Below are 24,801 nucleotides of genomic sequence, written 5' to 3'. Positions count from 1 at the left end.
AAACAAAGGGACCAGGCTACTTTGGGCTTAAATCTCATGTATCGACTTTCAACCTTACTCGTTAAGCTTCGGTTTTCTTACCTGTAAAATGGGGATAAGGATCATCTCCACCTCCTTGGGTTGCTGAGCAGACCTGATGGATTTTATTGCCAGTGAAGCACTAGACAGAGTGCCTGCGTACAGTGGCCTGGACCAGGTGTTGGCAATGCAGGTGGTGACCAATGGCCAGATTCTGGATACATTTTGAAAGTTAACAGTGACAGAACTGGCTGTCAGATTGGATGCGGGTGTGACAGAGGGGAGGCATCAGGCCTTATGTGCTCATGATCTGTTGCTGGTTACCCACCAGCTCCAGGTTCAGTCGGGTAGCAATTATTTTATTATTTACTCCCATGGTTCCCAAGGCTCTTGCTTAGGGTTATTCACAAAGTTGGATTCAGCTGGTGGCTGGGCCTGGCGTCTCACTCACGTGTCTGACATCTGGACTGGGGAGACTCAGACAGCTGGGGGTGTCTCTGTCTGTTTGGGTGTGGTCTCTCCATGTATTGGGTTGAACGGTACCCCGCAAAAGTTATGTCCACCCAAAACCTGTGGGTGGGAATGTGACCTTATTTGGAAAAAAGAGTCTTTGAAGATTTAATTAAGGTCTCAAGATGAGATCCTCCTTGATTATCTGCATGGGCCCTACATCCAACGACAAGTGTCCTTATAAGAGCGGAAAACGTAGACAGCAGAAGAGAAGACAGACTTGAAACACACAGAGGAGAAGGCCACGTGAAGACAGAGTCAGAGACTGGAGGTGTGCAGCCACAAGCCAAGCAGAAGCCACCAGAAGCTGGAAGAGGGGGGGGAAGATTCTCCCCAAGAGCCTTCAGAAGAAACCTAGTCTGCCAACACCTTGATTTTGGACCTCTGGCCTCCAGAGAATAAATTTCTATTGTTTTAGGCCACCAGGTTTGTGGTAATTTGTTACGGCCTTTCTAGGTGTCGAATACTATCCAGAATGGTGGCTTTGGGCAACTGGCTTTATAGGGGTGGTTCAGGGCTCCCAAGGTGTGTGTCCTGAGAGAGAGCTGGGAGAAGCTGTCATCTTTGGTGACCTTGGAAGTCAAATAGCATCACTTCTGCTGCGCTCTGTCTGTTGAGGCTGTCGCACAGCCCCCCACCATGCCACCCACCTCCAGCTACAAGCAGACTCCATCTCTTGATGGGGGAGTGGCTCCGGAAGCTTCTAGAAGAGCATATTAGGCAGAAAATATGTATCACTTCAGAAAATATGTCCTGCCACGTATGCTTTCAAGACATTTTTGTCTCAGCAACTGAGTTGATGGAGGTGCCATTTCCTGAGATGGCGGAGATGATGGGGGGACCCTGGAACTTGATCCTGTGCCTGAGGAAATCTCTGGGGCCACACACAGAGTGCCTGGAACTTACCTCCCCTGCTGCTCCTTTCTCCTGGGCTCAGCTGTCATGTCACCGATGCATCCGCCTAATGCCAGCTCATAATTTATTCTGTTTAGGGAATTATGTTCAAAGTTTCAGAGTCTATAAAATAGATGAATATCATATTTGATCGTATATGCATGTTAGGTGTTCTGTAAAATTACGTTCCTTGAAACAAATGACCCCCCTGCCTACTAGGCCTTGTTCTCTTGGGGGCCCACCTGGGAGGGCTTGAGGGGAGCGCTGTTGTGAGCAGGACTTACTTTACTGATGGAACTTTCTAGCCCATCCTGGTCTATTCATCCATCCGTTTTGTTTCCTGGGATGCCGTGTGTTCAGAAACAGGAGGTGGGCATGAAAATAGGGGCTCTAGGGGGTCCTCAACTGGGCAGCAGCTTCTTAGAGCATAGGAAGTAAACTTCCAGGCTCGCTGCCCTGGCTTTGCTCCTCATTCACCTCCTGTAGCACTGGGTCACCTGGGGTGTGAGAGCATGGACTCTGCAGTTACCTGACACCAGCTCAAGTCCCAGCTCTGCCACTTAGCAATTGTGTGGTTCTGGGTAAGTAACAATGCCTCCATTTTCCCATCTGTAAAATGGGAGCATAGGACTCGTCACGGTAGGTGAGTGCTCCATACCTGTGGCAATCATTCTCTTCCCTCAGGCCTTGTTCCTGTTTGAGCTTCTGTCAAAGACAACCAGGAGGCCCGAGGAGCTCTTGAGGTAAGCCTGGGGCTGACGAGCCCTCTGGAGTCTCCCTCCCGCGGAGCCTATTTCCCAGGAGGGAGAGTTGGACAGTCCTGTCTACAGCTGGTGTCAGATCAGATCTGCCTTTGCTTGCTCCTTCTTTCCTCTGCCCTACTCCCCTTTTCTCCTGGGTCTCTGTTTTGTTCTGTAGTGCAGGGCAGCTGGTCAAAGGTGTGATGTGCTCCCACATTGAGGCCATGAGCGTGGACTCCTTTCTGGCTCATTTCCAGTATTTTGAGAACAACTTCTCTCTGCTTTCACCGTATCAGGTACCCTCGAAGCACTTCCTTGTTTCTAATTCTCTCTCCCTGCCCAGTCGCTGGGTGGATTAACTGTGGTGTCTTAAGATACTTGTGCCAGGATCATACTGATGCAAGTGATGATATGGGGCCAAATACTGAGCCAAGTTTTCTCCAATTTCTTTTTTAAAAGCTCCACATACCTATGTCTCTACAGCCAGAGTTTCAGTAGATTGGCTATTCTATACCCAGATTTGAACCCCAAAATTCAGTTGGAAGGGATACCATTCTGCATGTTCACAATTATGCTTTCCTGGGCCTGCAGGTCATACCCTCATCTAACTTTCATACCCTTTCCAGAGGTAGCCTAGAATGGAAATAGTCCTCTAGGAGAATTTAATTTTTCATTTAAAACTTCATTTTCCAAATAGTTAAGGAGACTCTTTAACCCTTTGGGGAAACCAGAGGCAGTGACTGACTTTCACTGTATCTAAGCAAGTAAAAGCGGGCCTTGGGGGCAGCTTTGGACTTGGAGTGCAGACGGTCGGCTGTACAGAGTCTGAGAGGGTGAGCAGGTGGCCTGGTGCATTTCAGATCTGAATGAAAAGTTTCCAAACAACAACTTTTCTTCCCGAGAGCCAGGAAGGGAAAAGCCGGGTGTATAATCCTTTGAGATCATTAGAGGAACATGCAAATTTTTAATAAAGCCTGTCATTCCCTCAGACTGTTCATTCTGTCAGTGGTTCTCAAACTCGAGCTTGCATCAGCATTGCCTGGAAGGCTTGTCCACTGGGTATAACGTTTCAGTTTTGGTGGATGAATAAGTTGTGGAGATGTGCTGTACAACACAACACCTGCAGTTAACAATATGGTATCTGCATTTCACAATTCGCCAAGAGGGTTGCTCTCAAGTTATGTGCTCTGTCCACAAAAACCAAAACAAAGGGACAGGAGGACCCGTTGGGAGCTGTTGGCCATGCCTATTACATTGATTGTGGTGGTGGTATCATGGATGTTTGCATATGCCCAACTCATCAAAGTGTATGCATTAAATATGTGCAGTTCTTTGTATATTGATTATACCTCAATAAAACTGTTAAAAAAACAGAGATTGCAGATCCCCACTTGCAGAGTTTCCCTGGGGTTTCTGGGGTGAAGCCTGATACTTTTCATTTCCAATGGTTCCCTGGTGAGAGCCACTGAACTATATTAAAAGCCTTGCCCAGGTAGGGTGGGAAGCAGGTTATTTCTGAAACCTGGACCTTGGCGTGGCTGTCTCCTTCCACTCATCAAACTGATGCAATGGATGGAGTTCAGGCCAGCTTTGAGGAAGACCTACATGTTCAAACAGGAAGAGTTGTCCCAATAAAGCTCCTTACCTGATTTTGCCCAGTTCTCAGAACCTTCAAATACCAGTTAATTAGAAAATTTGCCTTTATTGTTTATCTTTTTGCTGAAAGCACATTATTATAAAACAAAACAATAGAGAGAAAGTAAAGTTTCTCCTAGAGCATGGTTTTCAACAGGGGACCATTTGGCCATATCTGGAGACACCTTTGGTTGTCACACTTGGGGGAGATGCTACTGGCACCTAGCAAGTAGAGGCCAGGGATGCTGCTTAACATCCCATAATGCAGAGGACTGCTCCTGCAATGCAGAGTTATCCTGTCCAAAATGTCAGTAGTGCTGAGGCAGAGAATCCCTGCTCCAGAAGTAACTACAGAGAAAGTTTGCTATTAACTTGGAGAATTTTTCATATATATAGAATATATCTACATGTAATTTAAGACACACAAATGAGCTCATAACACACACAATGTTCTGTTTAAATGTATATAACACGCACGTGCGTGTGCGTGCACACATCCACACACACCCACACACACCCACACATAAATCTACCGTATGGAAACAAAGTAGTTGTATAGTATTCCATTGTATGGCTATACCATAATTTACTTAACTAGTCCCCTACTGATGTATATTAAGGTTACATCTCATTTGCTTGCAGTTATAAATAAAACTGTGGTGAGAATTCTCAGACTTAAATTTTTGTGTGCATCTTATTATTGCCTCAGTTTCCTCATCCATAAATTGGGTGCAGTAGTGTTACCTACACTGTAGGGTGTTCTGTTTAATAAGTGAACGTATGTAAAGCACTTAGAACAGTGCCTGACACACCGAAAGCACAATCTGTGTTTGCCCTTGTTATTATTGGACTAAATTCCTGGAACTGCTTTAATCTTTTAGATTAATTGTTTGGCGTGGAAATATTGGGAAGTTTCCAGGTCCTCTATGCCACCCTTCCTCTTGGCTACACTCCCGTAAGTGAACATCTGTCTCCCTTTCTGGCTCAGTAAGATTGGCAGGTGTCACCAAAGCCAAAGTGATTCTCTCTCCCTGGGTGTTGGCGAGCCTCACGTTGATATTTTAGACAGACTCTCCTGCTTTTTCTTTTTTTTTTTTTCCTCCAGGCGGTTACAAAGCACCGAGCATAGCACAGGGAGATCAGCTCGGTCCTGCTTTTTCTTGTTATTTAAAAACCAAAGCCAAAGCAACCCGAGCCTGAATGAGTGAGTGCCAGTGAAGCAGGTCACATCTGGGCTGGCCTCACAGCTGCGTCCAGGCTCCAGGGGAATCAGGGCTGATGGGAGCAGTGGGGATTTCTCCTGGTATATGTGGGTGTTCAGGCATGGGGGGCAGCCCTGCTTTTTAAATATGGTCTGGACACTGTTTCTCTCTTTTTCTCTTTATTTCCCTCTCCCTTCTCTTGCTGCCATTGTCTTCATTGAATTAAAAATATTTATTGAGTGCTTACTACATACTAAGCTGTCAGAGATACGTAAATTTTCCCCTTAAAAGAGCTTACAATCTCATGGAGGAAAAACAGACAAGCATGAAGCCAATTGTAATATCAAGTTGATATTTGGTTGAAAGTGACAGAACCTTGACTCAAACTGGCTTAGGCAATAAAAGGTAATTTTGGATTCAGGAAAGTCCAGGGATGGACTTCAGGCATGGCTGGATCCAGGGGCTCAAATGAGAAGGGCAGAAAGGTCAGGGAGGGCTTGTGTAACGCCTTGGGGTGTTTTCCTTGTATTCTGGGAGAGATCATCACCACTGTCCATATAGAGGATGGAGTGCAGGGGGCCTGGCTGGAAGGAGAGAGACAGTGGAAGCTTATTTCTGTAAACTTGACCTTGGCATGGCTGTCTTCTTCCACACATCCATGTCTCAGCTCAAATAGTACTGCCTTCAGAGGGGCTCTCCTGGCTGTTCCCATATCATTCTCCATTACAGAGCCATTTAATTTTCTTCCTTACATTCATCACTAGCTGAAATGATCTGTTTTATTAACTGGTTTCTGTGTTTCTTCCCCCTACGGCATCCCAAGGGTAGGGACCTTCCCCTCATGTCTTGTTCATGGTGGTAGCTGGTGCCCAGCACAGTGGTTAGCATGCAGCAGATGCTCTGTATATGTCTGCCGAATGAATGAATGAAGAAGTAAATAAGATGGTGATACTAGTACTGGAGAGATGAGAACAGATTTGAGTAATATTAAGATGCTAGCAAGGACAGATTTGGGGACTAAGGGACAAAGGAGTCTGGGATGGCAGAGAGGAGGCAGAACATGTTTGGGGGAGGAGGTTGAATTTGCTTTGGGAACAGTCAGGTGGCCATGATGCCACATGGGTCCGGAGCAGTCTTTCTCAACTTTTATTTCATTATTGCCTCCCAAAGGAGAAAAACTTAATTTCTCCCTAATGAGAGAAATTACAAGGAGTAAGATTTTGTTGAGTAGGGTTGAGCTTTGGCGGATCACAAATCATTGTAATAAGTAAGATTCCCTGCCCCCATCCCTCCCTCTCCCTGAACCAGTTTCTCCCCACGGGGGTGATATCGCTCCTGTTGAGAATATACGGTCAAGAGCTTGGAGGAGAGTTCTGGACTGGGATTGACAGAACTGGGAGTCGTTTCTCTTACTTTCTCCACTCTCTCCGTCTTGTCTTTCCCCTCCACTTTCTGTTTTATTCTCTCTTCTCTTTGTCTCTTTCTTCTTCTAGCTTTTCATTTCCTTTCTCCTCATCTCCCCTCAACCAGTCCACCAGCCAACCTCTGTTTATGGAGATCCTGTTCTCTGATCAGTGCTGCTGGGTCATGGAAGAAGAGCATGATGGGAAACTTGTTTCCCACCTGTAGGAGAAGAGCATTACGCAAAGTTTGTTTCCCACCCACAAGTTAGGAAAATGATGGGTGGGAGGCTTGCTACCTGCCCAAAGGAGACAGAACATCTCTGGGGAGAACCAGCATTTAAGGAACACCCCTGTGATAAGCTCTTGGGCATACAGACCCTGGTTTCAGGGGCAAATACAGAGCAGCCACTGTTTTCCTTCCCTCATTCTCTCCATCTCTCTCCAGGGCTCGCTACCTGGCTTCTGTCCCAGCCTCCCAGTGTGTGCCCTTTCTGATCAGCCTGGGGAAGAGTCAGTTGGACTCCTTGGTTTTAGATTCCCACAAAAAGAATTCAGTCCTCAAGAAAGTACAGCAGTGCCTGGTAAGGAAACTCTTCCTGAGTGACACTTTCCCTGGTGTCCCTTCCCCTCCAGGTGTCTGTGACCATCCTGGGGAGCCCTCAGGGGATCTGGCTGGGCTCTCAAGTCTGATGTAATGACCACAAGTCTGACTTGTGGGTCTTAAAGCTGGCTCTGAAACCACTGGGTGGAACACTCTTGGCTACTGGTTCTGGGGACTGCCATTCTGGGGCCTGAATGTTGGGACGCCGCTCTGGAGGACTGGAAGGAGCACAGTATACAGAGTTTGGGTTCTAGACACACCTCTGCCACTGCTTGGTTAGGTGGCTTTGGACAGGTCACTTCCCCTTCCTGAGCCTCGGTCTCCTCATCTGTAAGATGGGTGCTATAGCACTTTATTCATGGAGTATTGAGGACATGAAATAGGTAATATATTGTTTAATGCAAAGGCCCAAAGGGCAGAGGTGACAGTTTCTTGATCTTGAAAAAGTGGATGATATTAGTACTTACCTCTTTTTTTTTTTTTTTAGTACTTACCTCTTAAGGTTACTTTGAAGATGAATGGATTAAGGCATGGGAATACTTAGAACAGTGCCTGGCACATAGTAAGCACTCGATAAATGTTAGCTATTTTTGTCATTTGGAGAAAGAGCTCTGGAGGCTTTCAAGGGCCGTACACACTTTGAAGTGCTGTTTTTATTATTGCAGTACTATCATTATAATGGTTACTGAACTGTGAGGTATCCTCAGAGCAATCACAGTGACGCTGACCACAGCCTCACTGAGTGAATGCTCACGACGTACAAGTCTCCCACCCACACCTGCCCCCCGTGGGGTCCCCCAGACTTCTGAGGCCGGCACCCCTGGGGTAAAATTAGGCCCCGTGCCTTCTCTACAAGTCCATGGCAGGGTAGGCGATTCAGATCCTGGAACCTTTACAAGGTTTGGGGTCAGGAAGTGGTTTACAGGATCACGATTTTGAGCCCCACTGGACCTTTTCACCAGCTCTGCTTGTTGGTTTCAGAATGACTCCGTTGCTGATGAGTACATCGTGGACATCCTGGGAAACTTGCTCTGTCACTTGCCAGCGGCCGTCATCCACCATGGGGTGTCCCCCAGGGCCTGGGCCACTGCCCTGCACAGCCTCAGAGACTGCCTGGACCTCAGCCCCCAGCAGAAGGTGGCGGTGAGGCTCAGGCTCTTGGAAGAGCACGGGTGAGGAGGGCCCGGGCTCGGCTCCAGGGCTGGGGTAGGGGTGCTGGCGAAGGGGCACCCAGCCCTGGCTCTCCTGCCTCAGAGCAGAGTCTCTAACTTAGGACGAGGTTAGACACTTAGATTTATTCTGGAAACATGACCTTTTTTCTTTTGGCCTCAGATTCCCTGTAAAGTGAGAATGATAGCTGTTCTACAGGCCTCATATGGTTGTTACCAATACATCTTGGCTTGCGGAAAGGGAAAGAGTTTCAAAAAGATGGCACTTTACAAATGCATGGGGGTGTTATTATTATTTTTGTTGTGAAACAACACCACCAATAATAATAATGCAAATAATTGAGGCACTGTCCGCTCTGGGTGAGTGAGAACTCCCTGGGGGAAAACAGAGCTGTTCTTTCCCATGCAGAGTTTTCTGAAGTTAGGTCAGATATTTGAGTAGGGCCTAGATATCGGTCAACGGTTAGACAACAGATGTTTTTGGAGTAATTACTGTGTCCCAGACACTTACTATTATATAGAGTTTAAGAGCTGGGACTTGGGAGCTTGACTCCTTGGGTTAAATTTTTCTACCGTCTACTGTCTGTGTGATCTGGAAAAAGATACTCAGTCTTTTGCACTTTATTTTTGCATCTGTAGGATGGGGACAGTGAGAGTCCCCATAGGGCTGTTGTGATGATTAGCTGAGTTAATGCATTAAGTGTTAAAGCTCTTACAACAGTGCCTGGCATGTAGTACTGAGTATATGACAACAGCATTTTGCCTAGGAATGAAGATACAGTGGTTATTATTAAGTGTGGCTCCTGCCCTCATGGAACTTACAGTCTATTGGGATAATATCGTTAATCAAAGAGTTAAGGGGAGGCTTTTTGACCAGGGGTGGTTTGCCTTGGTCCTAGGAGAAGGGTTATCATTGCTAATTGGGCAGACCTCCTTTAGAGATATCCTAGTGTGAGGCACTTCCCTGTAGACATTTGAGGTCTCCATAAGAACAACAGTGGATCCTGGGTCAGTGCTGTTATTATTCCGCCAGGCTCGAGAGGAAATTTCTTCTTGCTATAGGAGGAGACCATTATGGTAATTTAAAAGGAGCAAATATATCTTTACTGTTCTGTTGAGAAAAGGGAGGAAGGAAACACTCTGATGCAAATGACAGAAATTCAGTAGCTCAATTCACACTAAAACATGGGAGTTTACTGAGTTTAGAAATGGATGGGACTTCAGGCATGGCTGGATCCAGGGGCTCATATGATGTCATCAGGAATATGTTCCTCCCATCTCTCAGCTCTGTATTCTTGGTTGTGGCCTGTATTTTCTCTATTTGGTGAGAGGAATGGCCTCCAATATCCTTTTTACTGCTAGAGATGCCAGAAGAAAGAGAGAGCTTCTCTAGTAGTTCCATCACAACTGCCAGGGATGACTCTGATTGGTCCGCTTGCATCACGTGTCTATTTTCTTGATTAGGGATGTGGGACCAAGTGATTGACAGCCTCTCCAGGTATAAAGATAATCTTTTCCTAAAAGAAAAAGATGCTGGGGGACAAGGACAAGAGTGTGATGTTTCCACTTACTGCTTATTATCTCTCCTTAGACTCCCCCAGAACTGGACAGCTGAGACTACAAAGGATTTGGGACCCTTTCTAGTACTTTTCTCAGGAGATGAATTAAGCTCTGTTGCCACAAAGGTACCTCTGTGTTCTATCTTTAGAAGGCTGAGGGAGTTTGAAGGGGAGAGAAAGTGTGGTTAGTTATATTCCCTTGGGTTTGCTGCCAGTTTGTTTTTCTGGAAACTTCCTGCCTGCCTCAAAGAGCTCAGGTGTTTCCAGCTCCACTCCAGGATGCCCAAGGTTCAGGCAAAGGGAGTGAGGCAGCTGCTAAACGAGCTCAGGGTCTTTCACTTGACCTCCAGGCAGATGTGCACAGGCTGGGAGCTGTCATTTAGCTGCCACTCTGCTATCTGTGTGCTTCCCACATGCACGCCTGTTCGAGGGCTTACACCCACCAGTGCCATATGCACATGCGTATGTGTGTCCAGTGTGTGCAATCACATGGGCAAACATATTTAATCCAAAACCAAATCTTTATTGAGCACTGCCTTTGGGGGTAACACTCTACTTGGAGTAACTTTCCAAGAGTTAGACAAGGCCAAGAGACATGCCAGATGAGCAAGTACTAGTCAGCTTCTGCTGCGTAACAAAGCCACACAATCTCACCAGCATGCAACAAGAAGCATTTATTTCTTGCTGACTGGTCTGTGGATCTGGGACACTGAGTTTGCCTCTAGGGCTAGGCAACCTGGAGCTTATTCTTCTCACAGTGAAAGTCTGAAACTCTAGAAAAGGGAGTGCAAAGTGCAGTTCTCCTTAAGGCCTGGGCTGGAAAATGGCTGGCTGTCACTTTCTGTCGGCCAAAGCAAGTCACATGAGCAAGCCCACCTCAGTGGGGCAGGAAGTCTCCTCCATGCAGGCGGAGGGTGGGGTAGGAGGGGATGTTTGCTGAACAAGAGTTAGATCAACCACAAAGCACATCCATACACCCTCACCCCTGTACTCACACATGTAAGATGTACGTTGTCATACACGCTCAGGGGGCCTGAACACCTGGCACGTCACCCAGGTTCACACATGCACAGCAACATTCCAGTGTCTGGTCATGGTAAAATCATCTCCTGCGGTGTCCAAACCTGGAGTCATAAGCAACAGCTGCATATATCTTAAATGCTTATCTAATCTTTTTTTAAAAAATCAGCTTTTGAAATGGAAAAAGTCTTGTATCAACATGGTTAAATCTCAGAAACACAGTGTACAGAAGTTGCAAAAAAAATGTACAGTAGGATACGAAGTAAATAAATAAATACTAGTTAATTTTAAACACATGCAAAACAATGCCATATGTAAGAGAGTTTTAAAAGTACATGAGAATGGTTAATTATCAAATATCAAATTTAGGGTGACAGTTACTTCTGGGGAAGGAGGGAGGCCAAGGGTGAGGGAGGGAGTTATCAGTTATATTTGTGATGTTTTATTTCTTAAGCTGGGTTCTGGGCACATGGGTGCTTTGTTGTATTATTCTCTCTACTTTTTGTTTTAATGCCTGAAATGTTTAATAGAACAAGTAATACATGCCCCTGGTTAGAAAATCCCAACTATATCAAAGGCTATAGGATGAGAAGTTTCTCGCCCCACATTTCTAGGTTCCTAGCTTCTCTCCTCAGCAGCAGTTGCTGTTCCCAGATTCTTCTGCATCCTTTCTGGAAAATCTTCCTCCTGCCTTTACATGTTCTCCCTTTAAAAATACAAAATAGAAACTACTCTGATGTGCAATTTGCTCCTTAGAAGTTAACTATTTATCTTAGAGCAGTTTTGCTCGTGACCTTAGCTGCACATGGGAATCACCAGGGAAATTCTAAAAGGGACAGACACAGGGACCCCATCCCAGACCAATGGTCTCAGAATCCCTAGGGCAGGGCCCAGGTGTCTGTGGATTTCTCAGGTGCTTCTCACCTACAGCCTGGGTTGGGAACTACTGGCTTAGACTGTGACTCTGATTCTGAAGATTAGAATAGAAGCAGGAACTACAAAACCCAGCGACTTTTGGGGCACACTCTTTTGGTGACTGGGACACAGAGACACACAGCTATAGGGAAGCGTTTGATGAATTCTCTAGACTCTTGGATAGATTACCAATAGTATCCTGAGCTAGACAAAGTGCATCAGCTCTAGATGAGAAATGGCACCTTCTCCAGGGCAACCAGAGGCCCCCTCGTTGCTAGTCTTCACCTAGAACTCAGAGATAACTCTTTCCTCCTCCTTTTATACATATAAATTTTAACAAAAATTAACAAACAGTACCAACCCCAAAAGACATAGGCATACATACATTTTATAGATATTATCAGATGGTAATGATGCACCATCTAACAGTCCCACAGAGAAATAAGTATGCATATTTCCTACATCTTGGCCAGCATTAGGTATTATCACTTTATTTTATTATTGACAATCTGATGGGTGAAAAACAATATATACTTATGTTATTGAACACGTATTGGATTAGTACTGAGATTGGGTATTATTTTATATGATTCTTTGTAGAGACTAGTTGGGCTAGGGATTAAATTTATATGAGAAGCTGCTACAAGCATACCTCGGAGATATTATTGGTTGGGTTACCGACCACTGCAATAAAGTGAATATTGCAATAAATCAAGTCACATGAGTTTTTTTGGTTTCCAAGTGCATATGAAAGTTATGTTTACACTATACTGTAGTCTATTAGTGTGCAATAGCATTATGTCTAAAAAACCAATGTAAACACATTAATTAAAAAAAACTTTATTGCCAAAAAAATGCTAACCATCATCTGAGCCTTCAGTGAGGTGTAATCTTTTGCCAGTGGAGGCTCTTGTCTCGATGTTGATGGCTGCTGTCTGATCAGGGTGGTGCTTGCTGGGGTGGCTGTGGCAACTTCCTAAGATAGGACAGTGAAGTTTGATGCATCAAGTGACCCTTCCTTTCACTAGTGATTCCTCTGCAGCATGCAATGCTGTTTGATAGCATTTTACCCACAGTAGAACTGCTTTCACAACTGGAGTCAATCCTCTCAAGCCCTGCTGCTGCTTTATCAACTAAGTTATGATTATGTAATATTCTAAATCATTTGTTCTCATTTCAACAATCTTCACCAGGAGTAGTTCCATCTCAAGAAACCACTTTCTTTGCTCATCCATAAGAAGCAACTCCTTACCCATTAAAGTTTTATGAGATTGCAGAAATTCAGTCACATCTTTAGGCTTCACTTCTGTTTCTAGTTCTCTTGCTATTTCCACCACATCTGCAGTTACTTCCTCCACTGATGTCTTGAACCCCTCAAAGTCATCCATGGGGGTTGAAATCAACTTCTTCCAAACTTCTGTTAATATTGATGTTTTGACCTCTTCCCATAAATCACAGATGTTCTTAATGGCATCTAGAATGGTTAATCCTTCCCAAGAGGTTTTCAATTTACTTTGCCCAGATCCATCAGAGGAATCATTATCTATGGCAGCTATAGTCTTAAGAAATGTATTTCTTTTTTTAAAATTAATTAATTAATTAATTAGTTAGTTAGTTTGTTTATTTATTTATGGCTGTGTTGGGTCTTCGTTTCTGTGCAAGGGCTTTCTCTAGTTGCAGCAAGCGGGGGCCACCCTTCATCGCGGTGCGCGGGCCTCTCACTGTCGTGGCCTCTCTTGTTGAGGAGCACAAGCTCCAGACGCGCAGGCTCAGTAGTTGTGGCTCACGGGCCTAGTTGTTCCGCGGCATGTGGAATCTTCCCAGACCAGGGCTCAAACCTGTGTCCCCTACATTGGCAGGCAGACTCTCAACCACTGTGCCACCAGGGAAGCCCAAGAAATGTATTTCTTAAATAATAATACTTGAAAGTGAGAATTATTCCTTGATCCATGGGCTACAGAGAATGGATATTGTGTTAGAAGGCGTGAAAACAACATCAATCTCATTGGACATCTCCATCAGAGCTCTTGGGTGACCAGGTGCACTGTCAATGAGCAGTAATATTTTGAAAAGAATCTTTTTCTTCTGAGCAGTAGGTCTCAATTGTGGGCTTAAAATATTCAGTAAACCATGTTGTAAACAGATGTGCTATCAGCCAGGCTTTACTGTTCCAGTTATAGAGCACAGGCAGAGTAGATTTAGCATAATTCTTAAGGGCCCTAGGATTTTGGGGATGGTAAATGAGCATTGGCTTCAACTTAAAATCACCAACTAAATTAGCCCCTAATGAGAGAATCAACCAGTCCTTTGAAGCTTTGAAGCCAGGCATTGACTTCTCCTTTCTAGCTATGAAAGTCCTAGATGGTATCTTTTTCCAATATAAGGCTGTTTACTGTAGCCATCTTTGTTAATTATCTGAGTTATATCTTCTGGATGACTTGCTGCAGCTTCTACATCAGCACTTGCTGCTTCATCTTGAACTTTCATGTTATAGAGATGGCTGCTTTCCTTAAGCCTCACGAAACAACTCCTGCTAGCTTCAAACTTTTTTCCTGAAGCTTTCTCATCTCTCTCAGCCTTCATAGAATTGCAGAGAGTTGGGTTTTGCTCTGGATTAGGCTTTGCCTTAAGGGAAGGTTGTGATTGGTTTGATCTTCTATCCATACCACTAAAACTTTCTCCATATCATCAATAAGGCTGTTTCGCTTTCTTATCATTTGTGTGTTCACTGGAGTAGCACTTTTAATTTCCTTCAAGAACTTTTCATTTGCATGCACAGTTTGGCTAACTGTTTGGTGCAAGAGGCCTAGCTTTCAGCCTGTCTCAGCTTGTGACAAGCTTTCCTCACTAAGCCTAATCATTTTAATTTTAATTTAAAATGGGAGCCTTGTGACTCTTCCTTTCACTTGAACATTTAAAGGCCATTGTAGGGTTATTAATGACCTAATTTTAATATAGTTATGTCTTGGAATAGTGAGCCATGAGGAGAGGGAGAGAGATGGGAACAGCCTATTGGTAGAGCAGTCAGAACACACACTACATTTATTGATCAAGTTCACTGTCTTATATGGGCACGGTTTGTGGTGCCCCAATTACAGTTGTAATGTCAAGGATCACAGATCACAGATCACCATAACAAATATAGTAATAATGAAAAAGTTTGAAATATTGTGAGAATTACCAAAATGTGACACAGAGACATGAAATGAGCAAATGTTGGCAAAATGGTGCCAATAGATTTGCTTATCACAGAGTTGCCACAAACCTTCAATATATAAAAAATGCAGTATCTGCGAGCGCAGTAAAGCGAAGTGCAATGAAACGACATATGCCTGTATAAAGAAAAAAAGCAATGGAGGCAGTGAAGCAGTGTTCCAGTTTACATTCTGATTTAAGTCTCTGTTTCATGTGCTTTAATTATTATTCATTCCTCCTCTTTCATCTTCGCTGCCCTGCACAGTTTCCTGACATCCTTCAACAAACAGCTTCCAAGATGGCTGGGACTTTGTCCCCCAAAGAATTCCTCCAGGCTGTCTTTGAATCTGTTCGGAACAGCAGTGAGGAGAGCCCCAGCTCTGACCGCAGCCCTGGTGAGTGTTTCTGGGGGTATCTGAGGCCGTGTCATGGCAGCAGTGTTTTGGTTAAGTCCCTGGCTTCAAGAGGACTCCTTGTCCAGGGGACTGGATGCAATGTTTGCAAAGCAAGTAGAGTAGCAAAAATCCACAGGACATAGAATTACATCTTTTTTTAAAAAATAAATTTATTTATTCTTTTTTTTTTTTTTTTTTGGGCTGTGTTGGGTCTTCATTGCCGCGCATGGGCTTTCTCTAGTTGAGGCAAGCAGGGGCTACTCTTCTTGTGGTGCGCAGGCTTCTCATTGTCGTGGCTTCTCTTGCTGCAGAGCACGGGCTCTAGAGCCCAGGCTCAGTAGTTGTGGCGCATGGGCTTAGTTGCTCCCGGGCATGTGGGATCTTCCCGGGCCAGGGATCGAACCCGTGTCCCCTACATTGGCAGGCGGATTCTTAACCCCTGAGCCACCAGGGAAGCCCAGAATTACATCTTTGTAAAGTGATTTGGAATCACATCTTGCACTCCTTACCCAGGCCAGTAGGTTTAATGGGTGAACATGTGCAACAAACATTTCAAAACAATTGATTTAAGGACCAAAATGGCTGTGTGGCTGTGAATTGCCGTGCTGGGGCCAGGCTGACTGGATTTGGATCCCAGGGCTGCCACTTATGGGCTGTGTGACTTTGGGTAAGCTCTTTAACCTCTCTGTGCCTTGGGTTTTATCCTCGGTAAAATGGGGATAATGAAAATCCCTACCTCATTAGATTATCGTGCAGGTTGGTGGGTTTTAAACTTATAAACATGTACACAACAGTGCCTGGCATGTAGGAAATGCTCAGTAAGTATTAGATATGATTACAAGTATTATTGTGCACCTACTGAGTGCAGACTTGTGCCAGGCAGGAGGGGACAAAGTTAACCAGACCCAAGAATAATTGTAATAATAAAAGTAATCTGTGCTTACTTTCTTTCCTGCAACAAATAATTTTTGAGCACTGACTGTGTGAACAAAACAAAAACCCCTGCCCTCATAGAGCTTACTTTCAGATGGGGTTGGGGGTAGCCAGACCATAAATTACAGACATAAGTGAAGTAAGTAGTATGTTGTGTGATGAGTATCAAGAAGGAAAATAAAGCAAAGGACAGGAGTCAGGGAGTTTGGGATGTGGGGCTGTCATTTGAAAGGAGAACACAGTTAAGGAAGGGCTCACTAAGGTGATGTTTAAGAAAAGACCCAAGACAGTGTGGGAGTGGGCCCAGTGGGGACCTGAAGGTAGAGTCTTCTGGGCAGAAGGAGTGTGACAGGAGTGGGGGAGGAAGGAGGAATGAGGGGCAGTGTGGCTGGAGTGGGGTCTTATCTCCTTGTAGAGGAGACCCGAAGGTGGGGTTTCATGGTGGCATCGAGCACGGAAATGTCATGATCGGACTGATGTTCACCTTGGGTCGTCGCCTCTCCGTGCATTGTCTCGTCCTCACCTCTGTCTATGGGGTGGGCAGTATGCTTTCTCCCATTTAACAAAGGAGAATGAGGTTTAGAGAGATTAAGAGATTTGGCCAAAGTCTCAGAGTTAGTCAATGGAAGCTCTTGGAATTGAACCCAAAGAAGGTGATGTTCACCACTAGCCGGTACGGTCCTTGCTGCCTAGCAGTCCGGTTGTCATATCGCTGCGCTCCTACTCTCTGCCTGGGGATACGTGAAAGTAAGACTTTCCGCCCTTGGGGGAGGATGCGCTTAGCTCCAGTGCTTAATTGGAGTTTTCTTTAGTTGGTTCTGGGTATTAATTACTGCTGTGCTTATAGTCATTAGCAGAATTACTACTTGGTTTCATTTTAGTTAATTTTTGTATGTGTTGATTCATTCAATGAATATTTCCTGAATACCTACCATGTGTCAGGCCCTATTCTAAGCCCCAGGAATACAGAGTGATAAGACCAAGTCCCTGCTGTACTTTTTTTTTTTTTTTTTTTTTTTTGCGGTACGCGGGCCTCTCCCGTTGTGGAGCACAGGCTCCGGACGCGCAGGCTCAGCGGCCATGGCTCACGGGCCCAGCCGCTCCGCGGCACGTGGGATCTTCCCAGACCGGGGCACGAACCCGTGTCCCCTACATCGGCAGGCGGACTCTCAACCACCGCGCCACTAGGGAAGTCCCCCTGCTGTACTTTTAAACCATTCTGTTCTCTAATTCTGTACTTTCACTGAATCCTGCTTTCATTGGAAAGTGGGGCAAAGGGAGTCTAGGAGAGATGGGTCTTTTGTCTCCTCCAAGTGGTTTGTGATAAAGATGTTTGAGGACCAGACATGTACCTTTGACCTGGTCCAGTTCTGCCTCTTGATTAGAGTCCAGTGAATTTCCATTTAAGATGCAGTGAAAGGGGCGTGGCCACAGGCTTGGGAAATGCCCAGCCCCGGGTGGCTCTGGTGAGTCTGTCAGCATCAGGGGTTGTCAGCTCCTAAGATAGGAAACCCAGGATTGCTCTTAAGGCAAAGGTTTTCTCTCAGGTTGGGCACATCTGGGCCAGCAAAGACAATATCTCATTTGTGTGTTGCTGAGAAAGTGGTTTGACTAGGTATGGTTCAGCTTACCCAGGACTGATATGGATGGGTTTCTCCCGTTGCCAAGGAAAATGTAAGAGACCCATTTCTCCTCTGTCCTGGGATGGGAAGGCCATAGCCTCCACCAAGATTTTTATGGAGGGCAAATCATCTTCCCTTTCCACACTTAGATAGGAGCGCCCCTTCCTTATAATTCTGGAAGCCTTAACTCTGGGTTGCAAACTCAAATGCATGGGGTGGCTATGGCAGGTAGCCCATATAATAAAAATGGCTAACACGTATTGAGTACTTACTGTATACCTGGCACTGTTTTAAGTGCTTTATAAATAATAACACATTTAGTCCTCACAAAAATTCTATGAGGTAATTTTATACTCATTTTATAGACTAGGAATCTGAGACTAGGAATCTGAGGCACAGAGGGGTTAAATAGCTTTGGATTTGACTCTAAAGCCAGAACTGTTCACCACCACCTCCTATTGCTCTCAAGGCAATTAGCAGTCCAGTCATAATAATGCAAAGCTCCTACTGTGTGTGTGCTTGTGGCTTTGCAAAAAGTTGGCATTTCCATGATTTCATTAGGAAGAAATGGCACAAGTGGGATTCAAACTGGTCCCTGAGTCCCTGAGCTCAGTTTCTACCCTACACTATTTCTCATGGATCAATCCGATTGGAGAACAACATTACTCATTTCAATAAAGAAACAGACTCACATTTCCTGAAATTCTCTTTCCTCTGTTCCTTCCCCATGTCGCCCATTCCTCAGGTTGCCATGGAGTCTCGGCTCCCTCCTCCAGTGACATCATCAAGCTGGCCGAAGCCAACGCCTGCTGGGCCCCCGAGGGCCTGATCTGCCTGGGGGACGATGTGTTCCTCAGGAGCGTGGAGCTGCTGGGGGCCGTCAGGAGCTTCAGCCCAGCTCAGCTGAGGACCCTGAAGGAGAAGGCAGTACAGGTGAAGCCCACCTCAGGGAGGAAGCACTCACAGAGGGAAACCCAACACAGGGGTCCCAGCCCTGCTGTGCACAGACCCCTCTCTTTCACTTTCACTTGGGTCATCTTTATTTTTATTTTTTTGCGTTACGCGGGCCTCTCACTGTTGCGGCCTCTCCTGCTGCCGAGCACAGGCTCCGGACGCACAGGCCCAGCGGCCATGGCTCACGGGCCCAGCCGCTCCACGGCATGTGGGATCTTCCCGGACCGGGGCACGAACCCGTGTCCCCTGCATCGGCAGGCGGACTCTCAACCACTGCGCCACCAGGGAAGCCCGGGTCATCTTGTTGAGATCTCACTGCATCCGTTCAGAGCCATAGCTGTGATCTCCGCACCGGAGAGATTTCTAGCTCCTCCCTCTTAGGGCTCTGGCCGGGAATGAGATGTGTCTTGGCATCTAAGGTACGCTCAGTAAATCAAATTCCGTGGATGCTCTGGTGCCTCTGACTGAGGTGGTTTCCAGGAATTGTGCCTTTTCTTTCTCCACTCGGAGAACCCCACTGCTGCTTGCAGGAGGTTTTCTCAGAATCTGTTGCAGATTCACCTGAAAACAGAGCAGAAATGAATAAAAAGAGGACTAGAAGTAATTTGCCATCTTTATAAAGATCACTTTGAGTGGCTTCTTTCAGCTATTAGGATGGTTGTGGACTGTATAGTTACCCTTGTGGGGTTAAGACATTAAATTCCTTAAAATGATAATTTTTTATATGAGTAATCCAAGTTTATTGTAGAAAAGTCAGAAAATAATAAAGAAGAAAATCAGCCATAATCTTTTACCCAGAGGTAAGCGCTTGTTAATATTTTGGTATGTTCATCTGAAGCTTCCCAGACTTCTGTGTATGTGTGTAAAATATATTTATATATTTCATACATACGTATATATGCTACAAAATATAGCATCACAGTCACCTCCTATTCAATAGCTTGCTGTCCACACCAACAGTGTATAGTGCATATTTTTATATATCAGAAATATAAATCTGTATCAGTATTTTAAATAGCTATATAATACTTCACTTTATGGCTGGTTTTTATTTATTTAACCAGTTGGTAGACTTTTAGATTGTTTATTTTTTTAAGGCCTCAAGGTGCATATTTATACATATTTCTTTGGCCACTTGTCTTATTATTTACTTAGGCTAGATTCCCAGAGATGGAATTTCTGAGTCAAAGAGTTTAAACATTTTAAAAGCTTTTGACGCACGTAGCCAGATTCCCCTCTAAAAAGCATGTACTGATTTACATTCTCAACACCAGCAAATGAGGGTATCCTGTACCCCATATCTTTCCAATTCTCTTTACTCCCTGTCCATATGCTCAGCCAATTTAGTATTCTTTGATTGTTGTTAACATACATTTCTTTAATTGTGCCTGAGACTGAACTTTTCCCATATGTTTATTTCTTCTTTTGTGAATTTCCTGTTCATGTCTTTTGTCTGGTAAAAAAATAATAGATGTAGTCATCGTTTTCTTCTTGGTTTCTAAGAGAAGTTTATATATTAAAGAAATTTACCCTGTGTCTGTTTCAAATACTGTCAGTAATGGTCAGTCTAATCTGGCTTTTTTTTTTTCACCTGAAGGTTTGGGACACGCCTTCGTACTGGAGAGAGTACCATCTCGTCTCCCTGGGGCGCATTGTTCTGGCTCTTACTGAGAGCGAGCTCAGGCAGTTGGATCTCAGCTCCATCGACACTGTGGCTTCCCTCAGCCAGCAGACAGAGTGGACCCCAGGGCAGGTAAGTAGATGTTGCTGGGTCTTTCAAATATTCTACTTCTGTCTTAATTTTGTGTATATTTTCCTTTACATCCTAGAACATACTTAATAGTATTTATAATAGTAGTTTTAAAAACCTTTCCTGCTAATTCCATCATAATTGTCATTTCTGAGACTCTTTCTGTTAGTTAATTTTCCCCGTAGTTATGGGTCGTATTTTCTTATTTGCAAGTCTAGTAATTTTGACGGGCTGATGGGCACTGTAAATTTTACATCTTTGAGCACCCACCCAATTTAGTGGTACTCCTTTAAAGAGTACTGGGCTTTGTTCTGGCATACACTTAAATTACTTTTAGATCAGTATGATCATTTTGAGGCTTCCCTTTGAGCATTATAAGGGTGAGTCTAGACTGAGCTTTATTCTGTGGTTAATTTATCCCCATCACTGAGACATGATTCTTCTGAGGACTCTATCCAATGCTCCGTGTATTTCAAGACTTCTTCTTTCTGGCTGGCGGGAATGTGAAGTCTTTCTGGCTCCATGTGAGCTCTGAGAATTGCTTTCTGATGCCTTTTTTGATATTTATGTGGAGTTTCATTCCTTGCATGTGATCAGCACTCAGCCAGACTGGAGAAGACCTCTTTGCAGATTTCTGGAGCTCGCTCTCTCTCTCTCCGTGCAGTTTCTTCCTCTCCAGTACTTTGCCCAACACGTTATAGGATCCCTGGCCTCTCTGAACTTGGATCTCTGTATCCTCAACTCAGCCTGACCGCTGGGCTTTTTGGGGTTCCCTTTCCTGCTCCATAGCCTGGAAGCTGCCTCTGGGCAGAGAGCAAGGGCAATTGTGGGGCTCACCTGATTTGTCTTCCTTCTTGCAGGATTATAGGCCTGTGCTCCCTGTTGTCCAGTGTCTAAATACAGTTGTTTCATATACTTTGTTCACTTCATGGTGAGAGGGTGATTCCTGTGTCGGTTATTTCTTCACGGGCTAAAGAAGAAGTTCTGTCCAGAATTTAGTTGTTTCAACTGGGAGGGAAGTTAATCCACTGCATTGCTAGAAAGGGGAGTCTTAGTTGCTCTGTGTTGACTTCATTCTCAGGCAGCCCTCCCTCAGCTGTTGTTTTCAGCACTAGGCTTATGTATCATGTAATTAGCAACCCCAGAAAAAAGTGCCCCTTTCTCATTAATTTTTGGAACAGTCCCAGCATTGACTCCAATCAGGCAATTGCCCAGCCCTAAACTATCTGGTCAGGATTAGAATATGTGGGTTGGCCTGGCATGCACCAGGGAGTGGAATCCATCTCACCAGGACCATATGAACTGAGGATGGGGAACGCGTGTGTCATAACGATCCCCAAAGATGTCCACATCCTCATCCCTGGAGCCTGTGACTATGTTACCTTATGTGGCAAAAGGGACTTTGCCGATGTGATTAGGTTAAGGGTCTTGAGATGGGAGATGATCCTGGCGGGCCCAACATAATCACAAGGGTCCTTAGAAAGGACCACAGGTACAGAAGGTGATGTGACAGTGGAAGCAGAGGGACAAGGGACACACTGAGAGATTTGAAGGTGCAGTGCTGCTGGTTTTGAAGATGGAAGATGGGACTCTGAGTCAAGGAGTTCAGGCAGCCTCTAGAAGCTAAAACAGACGGGGAAATGAATTCTCTCTAGAGCCTCCGGAACGAACACATCTTGCTGACCCATTTTAGGACTTAAGACCCCCAGAACTGTAAAAGAATATATCCGTGTTGTTTCAGGCCACTAAGTTTGTGGTAATTTGTTACAGCAGCAAGAGGAAATGCGCACAGGTGGTTCACCAAAGGAAAAGCGTGGTGTTATCAAAGGGAGAATGGATGCTGGGCAAGCAAAACCAAGGCATGTCCCCTACTCTCATGAGCTTTTTGTAATCAGGATTGCCATGTCACATGACTCTGGGTGGCACTATTCAAATAGAACATGGTGTGAATTGTGCCCCCCTGGAGTTAGGTACCATGGAGGTCCTGGCCATAAGGATTGAGTTAATACATGTTAAATATGGTGAACAGTGCCTGCGACATAGTAGTCAACAAAAATTAGTTGTCTTCATTGTTGTCATCAGCATATTGTCATCGTCACACTCCCTCTCTGGCAGTTTAACACCTTCCTCACTTGCAAGGTGAGGCGGTTGGACCCCCAAGTCTGCAGTTCCTTCTACCCTGACATTCTACAATTCTGGGGTTCCGGGACACTAAAACTGGTCTTGACTGGTTTGAGAAGTGCCACATCACACTTCCAATATTAAAATCATTCTATTCGCAGTCTGGGAGAAAACAGAAAAATATATCCAACTTAGAAACTAGAGTATCTCTTTCCCTTTTTACCCATTTTCAGTTCCCATGGATGGCAGTGAGGTTTATCGATATGTTTGAAGAGGATATGAAAACCAACATTTGCAAATATCATCTGCAGTCAGTTCCTCAACTTTAGCTCCCCATCAAACGCTTAAATGCATGTTTCTAGATTAATAGTCAGACCTGGCGGAACTACATTAACAGATAGTTCAGCTTAAAAACCAATATAAAGGGAAAAAGAACTATTACAGAAGCCAGAGGGATGAACAGAGAGATTGAAATCTTACAGCTCTTCACTTTTCAGTGGTTAATATTGCCTAAAAGTGTTGGTATTAATTGTCTTGGAATCATTACAGATAAAGTGCTCCAGTCACTCAAGGAAATATATTTTAGCTTATCACCTTGCAGGCTGAGCTTGCATTTGCCAGGTTCCAGTGGTGAGGACAATTTAATATCACATCTTCAAAGTAATTTTGTTTGAATTGTATTTTTTGCACTTTCATTTTAAAATGGGCATGCCTGATGGTTGGGGGGCACAGATTGCTCTGAGTCAATGAGTGAAACCTGATTATGAAGACTTAATAAGAAAAGTTCAAAAGCGAACTTGAATCTCCATCTTTCCTTGATCCCCAAACATCTTCACTGGCTCTGAAGTCAGACTGCCCAGGCTGTAATCCTAGAACCATTATCTACTGCTGTGTAACCTCGGCATAGTTACTTAACCTCTCTGTGCCTCAGTTTCCTCATCTGTGAAATAGAGATAATATTAATGTTTACTTCCTAGGGGTGTTTGTGAGGATTAGATGAGACAGTATGTGTAAATGGTCAAAACAGTGTTGGCATACAGTAAGCATTCAATAAATATTAGCTATTATTATTTTAGATGCACATTGCCATTCAAAGACATTTAAATCTAAACACTGTGTTACTGAAATTCACTTACAGTACCTGGGAGCTTTGTAATCATTGAGGGGAAACTTCATGAAGACACTGACCAGTCCAGTTTGCAGAGACATGGGGAATCTCTCTGAAGCCAGTCCGTCACATGATGGCAATAATCTGATGCCATTTTGAAGGAGTGTATATTGCCTACAACTTCTATAGCTCACTCATTCAGATGTTCATTCATTCATTCAAAAAGTACTTATTATTCCCAAAGTACCCTGATATGGGCCAGGCATTGTATCAGGTACTAGGGATGCCCGAGTGAACTAGCTGGATATGGTCTTTGTCTTTGGAGATTCTACTGGGTGATACAGATGAAAAGTTGAGTGACCAAGGTGAAACATTTAATAAATTTTGATAAGTGATAAGCAGAAAATGGACAAGGTGCTCATGGAAATAGTGGGGAGGGAAGCTGCTTGGGATGGGGGAACCCAGGAAGTCTTCTCTGAGCAGGTAGCATTTAAACAGACCTGAGGGATAGAGAGACAACAGCCACGTGAAAAGTGGAATCCCATTGCAGCGTTTCACAATCTTTGCCAATACTTTTTCTTAACACTGGAGTGATCTATAGTGTGTGATGGGATGGACTGACATTAAAGGGAGATGGGAAGATTCACTGTATCCCTGTGACCCTCACTTCCATTCAGGAGATGTTCGTCCTTGGAGGTCTCTTCCCTATCTTTGCCTTGTGAGCTCTGGCTCTTTTGTCATCTTCTGCATCTGCCTCCATGAGCCCTGAGGAGCCAGACAATTATATAGCTCATCTTCAAGAGATTGACTTGGGTCCTTCCTCAGGTCCAACGTATCTGGATCAAATTAATCAGGGTTAACCCAGTTACAAGTGACAGAAAACCCAACTAAAAGTGGCTTGAACAAGAATGGAATTGACTCCCATAACTGAGAAGGTCAAGGGTGGAATTAAGGTATGGCTGGATCCAGGGGCTTCAACACTACTGTCAGGAATCGATCTCACACCAATTTTTGACCCTGCTTTCCTTTGTGTGGGCTTTGTTCAGAGGCAGTTTCT

The 24,801-nt window shown here is 44.6% G+C and overlaps 1 protein-coding gene across 1 annotated transcript in view; it reads left to right on the top strand.

The window, feature by feature from the left end:
- OTOA (otoancorin) overlaps positions 1-24,801 on the top strand; it is a gene marked incomplete at both ends in the record, with an annotated part of 59,889 nt that overhangs the window by 26,513 nt on the left and 8,575 nt on the right. Inside the window, 9 exons of the mRNA XM_081256241.1 lie at positions 2,107-2,165; positions 2,341-2,458; positions 4,679-4,752; positions 6,848-6,983; positions 7,985-8,175; positions 9,764-9,857; positions 15,127-15,256; positions 18,557-18,744; positions 20,363-20,518. Coding sequence (XP_081112367.1) covers positions 2,107-2,165; positions 2,341-2,458; positions 4,679-4,752; positions 6,848-6,983; positions 7,985-8,175; positions 9,764-9,857; positions 15,127-15,256; positions 18,557-18,744; positions 20,363-20,518 — 1,146 coding nt within the window. The remainder of the gene's footprint in view (positions 1-2,106; positions 2,166-2,340; positions 2,459-4,678; positions 4,753-6,847; positions 6,984-7,984; positions 8,176-9,763; positions 9,858-15,126; positions 15,257-18,556; positions 18,745-20,362; positions 20,519-24,801) is intronic.

Source organism: Mesoplodon bidens, assembly GCF_964165515.1.
Source record: "Mesoplodon bidens genome assembly, chromosome: 15".
Classification (NCBI taxonomy): domain Eukaryota; kingdom Metazoa; phylum Chordata; class Mammalia; order Artiodactyla; family Ziphiidae; genus Mesoplodon; species Mesoplodon bidens.
This window is presented reverse-complemented; position numbering and strand designations above follow the sequence as displayed.